General features: G+C 42.6%; 4 protein-coding genes across 4 annotated transcripts; all 4 read right to left on the minus strand.

Annotated features, from left to right (window-relative positions):
* Positions 1–388: 388 nt before the first annotated feature.
* Positions 389–1,438, minus strand: LOC308140836 (claudin-8-like; the record flags this gene model as incomplete). The annotated part of the gene is made up of 1 exon (XM_080510778.1): positions 389–1,438. One exon carries the CDS (start codon positions 1,436–1,438, stop codon positions 389–391), a length of 1,050 nt encoding a protein of 349 aa, XP_080366904.1.
* Positions 1,439–3,509: 2,071 nt separating this feature from the next.
* Positions 3,510–4,277, minus strand: cldn8.1 (claudin 8.1; the record flags this gene model as incomplete). The annotated part of the gene is made up of 1 exon (XM_080507763.1): positions 3,510–4,277. The coding sequence occupies one exon, from the start codon at positions 4,275–4,277 to the stop codon at positions 3,510–3,512; it is 768 nt and encodes a 255-aa protein (XP_080363889.1).
* A 313-nt stretch (positions 4,278–4,590) lies between these two features.
* Positions 4,591–6,379, minus strand: LOC308142990 (claudin-8-like). The gene has a single exon (XM_080513625.1). The coding sequence runs from the start codon at positions 6,330–6,332 to the stop codon at positions 5,460–5,462; it is 873 nt and encodes a 290-aa protein (XP_080369751.1). The 5' UTR covers positions 6,333–6,379; the 3' UTR covers positions 4,591–5,459.
* Positions 6,380–7,638: 1,259 nt separating this feature from the next.
* Positions 7,639–8,681, minus strand: LOC308136159 (claudin-17-like; the record flags this gene model as incomplete). The annotated part of the gene is made up of 1 exon (XM_080504394.1): positions 7,639–8,681. One exon carries the CDS (start codon positions 8,679–8,681, stop codon positions 7,992–7,994), a length of 690 nt encoding a protein of 229 aa, XP_080360520.1. The 3' UTR covers positions 7,639–7,991.
* Positions 8,682–10,403: the final 1,722 nt, after the last annotated feature.

The following is a 10,403-nucleotide window of genomic DNA, read 5'->3' on the forward strand; positions in this document are numbered from 1 at the left end:
CATTAACTCAAATTGACTCATACTTTTAAGGCTTTTAAATGTTTTTTTTATTATATACTGGGCTGCTGGTTAAGATATTTTAATGGCAAAAGATACTAAAATACAAAAAAAACCTGAAACAGATGGTAACAAAGACAACAAGACTGCGATGCGTCAAAAACACAATTTTCCATAGATTGATTTTAGGGGGAAAGTCAGTCCGGGTTATGATTCATCTGTACAAACAACAGCAAGCCGGGAATGTAAATAGAAAATCTGAAAGTAGAAACAAGCATAGTGTTCAAACTGAATATCAAAATAATACAAATATTAGCAGAACCCATTTAATGTTTTTTTTTTTTTTTTTTTTTTTTTCATCATGACAATGTCTGAAAGCTCCAGGTCTTCTTTATATGTATACACCCGGCCTGATCCCACTTTGAGCCTCTTGCTCTACTCTTGATTCTTTATATCCGATGAAAATAGGAGTGTGTGGAACCGGGTGAAAGCTGGACTGGTAGGACGCAGATGGATTATAAGCCAGAGAAAAGGGCGTGGCGGTTTGGCTGATGTACAGTGAGTTCCCAGGAGTGTACATGCTTCCACCGTGATTGGAGCTCTGCATCAAAGACCGGTTGCTGTGTTGATATAACAGTGATGCAGTTTCAGGGTTATAGACCACAGGTTGTCTGAGTAGCGCTCCCTCGGCTGTCATTACTTGGGGCATGCCTTGCAGCGGCACTGCCAGTGGTTGTCCTGTGGAGTTCGGCACAGAGTTATGGAGGCTGGAAATAGTCGAGAGAGGATGGTACCTCATCAGCATTGGTTTACTGGGCGTTGGCTTGTAACCGAGTAACTGAGGTGGCTGGTAAATGTCGAATGAGCCTTTGTCTGAAGGTATCCGGCGGCAAACAAACAGCAGGCCAGAGGCAAAAAGAAAGGCTCCGGTCACCCAGCCGATGTAGAGAGCCTCGCCCAGCTCCCTCCTCTGCGCATCAATCAACAGTGGATTGTAAAAATCCCTGATGATCGCGTGACCCGTCCACGACACGGGGATGAAGACACATAAGCAGGCCAAGAACTGCATCCCACCCGCTACCATCAGGATGATGGTCTTAGCCCGCTCATTACCCCGAACACAGGAGGTGCATCGCATCCCTGCCAGAGCCACGAGGAGCCCGAGCCCCGACAGGGCCAGAGAGCAACACATCAGACCCCGGGCTGCCTGCAGGTCCGGCGGCAGAAACAGCAGGGAGTCATACACCTTGCACTGCATCCTGATGTTGGCTTGCCTGTAGCAGTTCATCCACAGTCCCTCCCAGCGGGTCTCCATCACGATGATGTTCTCCCCGATGAAGGCCGTCACCTTCCACATGGGCATCCCCGTCGCAGCCGCTGCGCCGATCAGCCCAATCAGACCCACGCACATCGCAGCAATCTCAGAAACGCCTTGAACCATTGCTCAGTGTTCAAATATCCACCAATCCAAACTTAGAGTCACTCTCGTCCACAGCTGAACATTTAGTGCAGTAAAAATGAAAAAAGTGGAGTGGGAATCAGAGACCTGTCCAACACCAGCAGGTTCTAGTCTGACACAAGCAGTTTCTGCAAGAGGCAGTTTGTTATGGGAAAGATGGTTTGCAGGCACCTGGTTGGCTGAGAAGGGATGGAAGCTTGTTTTGTGTTTACGGTCTCTCCGACAATACTGGCAGTAAATATCAGTGCCATCAGTTTCACACACAAAACAAGGCCACAACAGACAAACTGCTCAAGCATTCAGAGATTCAGAGAACCTTTTAAATCACATACATTGTTTTTTTTTATTATAAGAATTATTCTCTCTTTGTTGTGTTACAAAATCAGAAGAAAACAATGAAAATACTAAAATACAGCTCCTGCAGTTCTTACATTGCCCACCAGGGAGCAGAGATGACCGTCAAAGATAAATGAAATGAAGGTAAATGCACACGAACACGTTTCACATCACACATGGTCACACATATATTTTTATACTTTACCAAAGCATACATTGATACAAAAAGGCACACAGATTATGTTTCAGCCTAAAGGGCAATAGAAAGCCTGTAGTCTATATATTTCCAAACATGATCAATAAAAACATGTTAAATGTCAATAGACAATTTAGAAACTTTGGTTTTGAACTACATAACATTTCAGTGAAATGTATACAATCAGAAATTAGTAAACTTATGAAACTGGGACCAAGATAAGTATATTTTGTATGATTAAAAAAAGTGAAATAGTTCAAATATGTCAAAGAAATCATATTGAAATGATCATAATATTAGCAGAAACAGTTTTCCAACAAGACCAACACATTATTTATATACAGTGTACCCACCAGGGCTGCTCACACTGTGAAACTCTGGCTTGTTTGTTTCTAGTTCATGAAAACAGTATGTGGACCTCCGTAAAAATTGGAGATCGAGGTTATTAGTACAAGAATAGCTCTGGAAATGTTGAATGATTCACCCGATAACATAATAATAAACACTAGCTTTAACCTAGAAGTGCAATGAGTACAACATGTTTCCAAACCATAAAGAAATTAGTTTCACTGACTACTCTTTATTTGAATGACATATGTGGATTTCCTCATTTTGGGACGGATGAAGAACAATCAAATCTAGTGAAATCTCGTGACCAATCAGCTTAAGAGCGGATGAAGCCTCTCAGGAAACATTCTGCTCTTGAAGATCTCCTCATTTCCATACAGAGCGACTTTCAAATGTGCATCGCATGGTCACAGTGTCGGGTTGTTTTCTCTGAGTCCACGCCTTTAACAAGTAGTCATGTTGAATCAGTCGCTTCCGCCTGTGAACTTCTCTCCCTGAGCAATTCAGGACGTCACACCGAAGCAAAAACTAAAAATCTATAAAAATGTACTTCGTGTGTCTTATTTGTTAAGACTCGAGACTGAACCTTTTTCAAAGTTTAATAGACTTTTGTTTTCATAATTATATTTACCTGTCCTTTCTCAGATGACAAGATGACCTCATCTGTCATTAAAATTAAATTGAACATTCAACTAACACTGTCAAAGTTTGAAAAAGAAAACATAAAGGACCGGTTCATGAAACACAGCTGTGTTTTTGTGACTAGCACAGTAACATTATCATCTCAACTGTAAAGCTCTGATGAAAATGAGTCCAAAATAAGCAGAAAATCAAATATCTATCTCCTTAATATCCACTAAACTTGTTTTTGCACTGAAAGCAAGCAGGCTGCGTTATTATTTGTTATATACAGCATGCATATACAAAATAATAATGGTACATACACAAAAATTGCTGATAGTATAAAAGTTCATAAATGTAATAAATGAAAATGAAGTATATGTTTTTAGTTCTCCTGAATGAGACATAAAAATAATGTTAAGAAAATTGATTTGAAAAACTTGTATTCATGTCAAAAGTACTTCTTTCATTGCCTTTACAGTTCTTGTTGAAAGGACAGTTTCCCACACGTAGAGAACATTACTGATCCCTGTTATTTGAGTCATCAGGGGTTCAGAGGTAGGCGACGCCGCTGCGTACCGAGGGGTACCTGCTGTGATAGCTGTAATTAGTTGATGGGTGTCTTGACAGCATCGGCTGCTGCTGGGGAATGAGCACTAACTGTTGAGGCTGCAGCGGCTGCAGGGGCTGTGGAGGATAGGCCGTGTAGTTCGAGTTCCTGGTGTACACGTACCTCTCCGAGCCTTTCTCTTCCGACTGTAGATTGCAACAGATAAACATGCATCCTCCGGCGAACAGGAAAGCTGAGGCCACCCAGCCGATGTACAGAGCCTCCCCGAGCTCCCTGCGCTGGGCGTCGAGCAGCAGCGGGTTGTAGAAGTCCCTGATGATGACGTGACCCGTCCAGGACACGGGGATCAGGACGCAGATGCAGGCCAGGATGACCATGCTGCCCGAGATGATGAGGACCATCCGCTTGGCCCGATCGTTGTTTTGAATACACGACGTGCACTGCAATCCCACCAAGCTGATGAGAAGGCCGAGGCCGCCCAGCGCCAGGGAGCAGCACATCAGCCCCCTGGCCGCCTGCAGGTCGGGCGTGAGGGCCAGAAGGGAGTCGTATACCTTGCACTGCATCCTGATGTCGGCCTGTCGGAAGCAGTTCATCCACAGCCCCTCATATCGGGTCTCGAACACGATGATGTTCTCCCCGATGAAGGCCGTGACTCTCCACATCGGCATCCCCGTGCTCGCCGCCGCCCCGATCAACCCAATGAGGGTCAATAAAAGGCCCACGATCTCCAGTGCTGAGTTGGCCATCTTGTCTTCTCAGGCATGCACGGAGGTTTGGAACCAAATGGAGGAGGAGCAGGTGGATGTTGAGCTGCCGCCTCCCTGTGGACATTTGTCAGGAGAGGGAGGGGGGGGTTCCTACTGCGACCTGTTGCTGGGAAACACAATCCCTCAGGCTTTTGCACACACACACACACACACACACACACACACTGCTGTAAGCTCCCCGTTTTGTTTATTCAAAAGTGTCAATTTACATTTTACAAGATTGACTGATTCATCATGATATTATTAGTATCATAGAAATCCATATGTTCTGCTCTGTTAATTCAGTCTTTATTTCTAGATTTTGTTATGTTTTATAGTTGTGGAGGATGTTTTGTGACGATGCCAGATGCTTTAAACAGGAGCAGAACAAACCCTGCTTTATCTTTCTGCTTCTTGTGTGTGTTTCTGTCAGTACAGAATTTCTTGTTTTGCCTCTGTTGTATCAGGAAGCTACAGCATTCGGCTTGGTTTAAGTACAATCTCTGAGTAGGTTTGTATTGTGGGTGGACCTGCTCCAGCAGCCTGGTTCAACCAGTTTAGGCACATTTCCACGTACAACAATAGAGATAGCATAACAACCTCCCCACTTGCACGTCACTGAAACAGGTCTTGTTTCACGGTCAGGAAACCCCAAACAGACACGATGTTAGTGCAGCCTCTAAATCTCCATTGGTTTTGTAAAAAGAAAAGCAAGATTCTTTCTTTATATCAGCATTATTACTTTATTCAAAACCATAGTTGACCTTAAATTAGGCCTGCATTAAAAAAAAAAAACTCTATACATTGATAAGAAATAGACCTCAGTTGTGAACACTCATCATTTGGAGGTTTATAACTTAAAAAGGTTCTAGTGCATTATTTGAGTAATAAGAAGCTAAAAAAAAAAAAAAAGATCAACATATAAATGTTGTAAACTTGTAAAATCGTCATTGTGACTATTGCTTTGTAGAGATAAGTATTGAAGTAAGGAAACAACCAAAGCAATGCAGTGATTCATCACACAGTCATGTATTCAACGACGTCTCACCATATCAATATCTCGGCCCCATTTTTAAAAAGAAATGTCCATTTTCATTTAACCGCCACGGGACCTATTATGAGTAATCATCCTCATTCAGATTTGCCAAATCATGGCGATTTTCTACACAAGTCCAGGTTGGTCTAGTACTGAGTTGGCGTGTATGCTATAGATCCAGGTGGAGGCACAGAGTAGGGAGGCTGGTAGGTGTACGCCGGCTGGTACGTGTACGGCTGGTATGTGTACGACGGCTGGTAGATGCTTCCTCCAGGGTTGTAGACGATCCTCTCCTCCGGGTCTTGGGTTCGTGGAGCGTGACGGCACAGCAGGATCACTCCGGCAGAGAAAAGCAGAGCTGAAGTGACCCAGCCGATGTAGAGAGCCTCCCCGAGCTCCCTGCGCTGGGCGTCGATCAGCAGCGGGTTGTAGAAGTCCCTGATGATGACGTGACCCGTCCAGGACACGGGGATCAGGGTCGTGACACACGCCAAGAGGAACAGGCTGCCTCCGGCCACCAGCACAATGTGTTTGGTGCGCGCCCGATGGTCCACCACTTTGGTGCACTTCATCCCCACCGCGGAGACAACCAGGGCGAAGGTGGTCAGAGCCACGGAGGCGCACATCAGGCCCCTGGCAGCCTGCAGGTCCGGCGGCAGGAACAGCAGGGAGTCATACACCTTGCACTGCATCCTGATGTTGGCTTGTCTGTAGCAGTTCATCCACAGTCCCTCCCAGCGGGTCTCCATCACGATGATGTTCTCCTCGATGAAGGCCGTCACCTTCCACATCGGCAGGCCCGTCACGGCCGCCACCCCGATCAGTCCGATGAAGCCAATGACCAGCGCCACCACTTCGCAGCAGACGGCGTTTCGACGGTCCCTCTTCTCCAGCCTCTTTTTCTCTTCGTACACTGAGTCCTCGTATTCCGCGAAGGTCTGGGGCCTCTTGTCGTCATAGTAAGACCCGATGTAAGACTGAGGTGGCTTGGTGTAGCCGCTATAAGCGGTGTAAGCCATTTCGGCTGAAGCAGAGAGCCAAGGGAAGACGGTACCTCTGGCTGCTCTCTCACGTCTCAAAAACAAGTCTGAGGAGAGGAACAAGTCAAAGAACTTATACACCCACAAAAATATGTTAATGATGCAATGCGGCCCTACTGGTTGAGCTGCTTTTCAGCCACCAGAAAGTCAGGGCACGTCAAGAGGTGCTGCTTGTTTTGAATAGATGTCATTGCTACTAACATTCACTGGGTGATTAAGTAATCACGTTTAATCCAAAACTACATAAACAGTGACGATTAATGTGTATATACCCTTCCTTTTAGACTTCACTACAGGCATTTTTAGTTCTGCATTGTCGTTTGTAAGATAAAGACTTCTGAGAACAAGGAATCAGAGAGAAAAGCAGGAAACAGGATCCAAAGATGTACTCTATATTTAAAGCTTTTTTTCAACTGTCATCTATGGTAGTGTGCGACATTCACAAAAGAATTCAAATGCTCTATTGACAAGGTGAATTAGTATTTTGTCCTTATTATTTGTCAGAAATGGTGAGATTCAGCACAAAACAACCAATCAAGATTTTTGACCTTTGTTAAGGTCTGAACAGAAGCAGCTCTGAATTGAATGGGATTTTTTCAGTTAGATCCACATTTTAAACTGTTCAAGCCATTTATTGTCACTCGACAGTAAAACCGAGTGTGAAAACACAAACGGACACTTGCACCCTGTTTGTGTTTTTCACACTCTGGGTGCTGAAACGGATACAGACCAAAACAACAGGCATCAGCAACATGTTTTAAGGTGGTAAATGGAGTTTAAAGACATGAAAATTATTGAAATAACTCTTTCTAAACACAGGAATGCAAATAGTTTCTCAAGTAATCCAGGCATGAAAACAATACTGAATATTTAGCATTTTTTATTTGCATTTTTTTTTAATTATTATTATTATTATTTGTGAAGTCAACTTATCATGTGAGCTAAATTCCAAAATAATCGTCTGTAGCTATGCTGATGAGTGAATTTAACACGCTATCTTTCCCCGGGCCTGAAAGCTGATGGAAGATCACAGACGTCAAGCTGCTCTTCCCCTTGTAACTCGAGCTGATAAAAAGGTGTCGCACACAGACACCTGAGGAGGATGGCTTTCTTTATAACTTTGAACTGTGCCACTGCCAGCAGTTCTCACATTTGTCGTTGCTGAAGGCAATTGTTTCAGAACACTTGATAACAGCATTTGCCCCAAATTTGTTTTGTGCATTCAGTTTATAATGCAGGAAGAATAACACCGGGATTATAAGATATCAGTTTTATTTAGGTCTGAATTGTGTTTTTGTGTAAATAGAATAACGAAAAAAAAAATACACAAACATATTGAAGTTGAGGTGTTGCCCAAACAGTATGATCAACAACGAAATGATGACAGGTAGCAGTAAGACAAAAGTAAAATAAAAATGCCTTGACAAAACAATAGCAAGTTCATATATCTGTTTGTTCAGTTGCTAAATATTCACGCATATGTAAACGACTACTGAAACATATTCTTGTTTTTGCAGGTGATCTGAATGCTTCATTGATTTCAGAATCAACACTAACTTTGCATCAGTTTTAACCCTTCCTGAGACAGAATCTGAACCCTTGATGGACATTTAACATGCACTCAGGAGGAATTCAAGTTTACACATATTCTTGAATCTTATAAAAGCTTGACCCCATCCTCCGCAGGGAGACGCTGCCCTCTTTCTTTACATCCTTCTCTGTCACAAGATGCTCTCCATTGAAGGTCTGTTCTTCTTCTGAGGTGCGTTTGCAGTATCTGAAGAGAAGGATGATGCCGGTGATCAGCAGGACAACAGATGTGGCCCAGCCGATGAAGAGCGCGTGTCCGAGCTCACGCTTCTGAGAGTCCACCACTGTGGGGTTGTAAAAGTTTCTGATGACGGTGTGCGCCACCCAGCTGACGGGGATGAGCGTGATCAGAAAGGAGAGCAGGTACAGGCTCCCCCCTAATGCCAGGGCAATGTTTTTCATCTTCGCATTGTTGCCGCAGGAATTGCTCTTCTGGGTCCCACAACCGGTGATGAGCAAGGAGACGAGCACCAGAACTATGGAGGTGCACATGAGGCCCCGGGCCGCCTGCAGCTCCGGGGGCAGTACCAGCAGGGAGTCGTACGCTTTGCACTGCATGTTGATGTCGATTTGTCTGAAGCAGTTCATCCAGAGACCCTCCCAGAGCTCCTCCATCACGATCAGATTGGCGCCGATGAAGGCCGAGACCCTCCAGGTGGGCATGGCAGTGATGGCCACTGTCCCGGCCAGGCCAACGGAGCCCAGCACTAGAGCGACAACCTCCAGCTTGGCTCGCATGGCTCCGACGGAGATGTGCAGCCTCGTCTGTCGTCTGTCAGGTGAAATGAAAGCGCAAAACTCTCAAGCTTGTTGTCGCATTGCCAGGACAGTAATGTCATCTTACTGGTTTAGCTTGACCTTGAAGCCGAACCACTGTCAAAATAATTGGATTAATCAGATGGAAATTTTTTGTTCTCACTTGTCTATCGAAACCAAACAGGAGCTCTGATTTGACAGGTAAGATAAATCAAAAAAGAAAATCTAGCTCAGCAGTGTTCACTGAAGCTTGAGTGAATTCTTTGTAAGTTCTCTTCTGAAGTGACAGAATTGATGTTCTGTGGCAACATCTTTCCCTCGCTCTGAGGCTACACACCTATTTGTACTTTAATTAACAACATTTTCATGCTCCTGAATTAACTGTTTTATACCAAGGATAAAGTTAATTCAAATCTTCCAAATGGAACAATAGAATAGAATAGAATAGAATAGAATAGAATAGAATAGAATAGAAAATACTTAATTAACCCCAGAGGAAGATTATTTTATTCTTGTCCTCAAAAAAGAGATCTTATCTGGTTCAATTAAAGCTTGATAGAAACGACTCTTACACTGATCATCATAATGTCACCATTTATTTAAAGAACAATACAGAACAAGAAAAAAACCCAGAACAGATAAAAAGCACTTTCTGCTACCTAACTACTACAGCTGCATCTCAAAAAATTATTCATTTTATTGTCTCTTTTTTAAAAGTTTCACTCATTTTAAAAATGTTGATTTAATAACGGTTGCTCGATTGGTTTAGAAAATCAGAAAAGTTCAGAAAAACATTAAATTTTATGCTTTACTTTAGATTTCATTGCTTATGAGCTAAAATTATCAAGGAAAACAAGAAAAGACTGAGTTTATATGTAGTCAAGTGAAATCATGTGGACGTTCCACAGTTTGAACTTTTTCATTGTACGATATTCAGACCTGGATTCTTCTGTTCTTCTAAAATAGTGTTTTCTAGACATTAAAGGTGACGTCACAGGTCCGGCCCTTGTTTTAGATATGTGGAGAATCATGTACAAAACTTCTCTATTTATCTCTTGACCATTTATTTTCGAATCATCACTGCAAATGAGTTATAGTGAAATCAGTACCGAAACTGCAGAAGATGACAGATTTAAGAGAAGTTTCATCAATAATGTCTGAATGACAGGATCTACTGTTTTTGTTGGAAAGATTTAAGTCTCTATTGGAATCTATCATGTTTTTTTGTTTGATAAAGTCCAGGGAGGTTCTGAAGAGTCTTTTTTTTAAAGAAAGTAATCCTGTTTATGACAACATTGAATCATAATCTGTGTCCACACATATATGATTTTTAAGATATGTTATCGATCTATTAATAAGTAAAGCATTTTGTGTCTTACTTTTGAGTTTTGCACGTGTATTATTTTAACTTTCACTAATGTAAAAAAAAGTTTAATCTGTACTTTTAAGCTATATTTTACACAAGTATCTGTATTTCTGCTTACATCTGTGAGTACTTGCATCACCTCTTTGCATCACAAGACAAGAAACATGACTTTGATGAGCCTGGTTTTGACTGATTATGAACCTTATTTTGCTATCAACCTTTTTTTTTTTTTAGCTCTGACTGAAAAAAGCTTTCAAACGTGACCAGGTAGAAATTCAGGAAACAATAAAACCTCTGAGTGGTTTCTAAAAACAGCCACTCCTTTACTCAAACCTAAT

This window comes from Blennius ocellaris (assembly GCF_963422515.1).
Source record: "Blennius ocellaris genome assembly, chromosome: 2".
Classification (NCBI taxonomy): domain Eukaryota; kingdom Metazoa; phylum Chordata; class Actinopteri; order Blenniiformes; family Blenniidae; genus Blennius; species Blennius ocellaris.

What these genes read in the sequence shown, in the direction of transcription:
- LOC308142990 (XM_080513625.1), bottom strand. Translation starts at nt 6,332, where the DNA reads ATGGCTTACACCGCTTATAGCGGCTACACCAAGCCACCTCAGTCTTAC.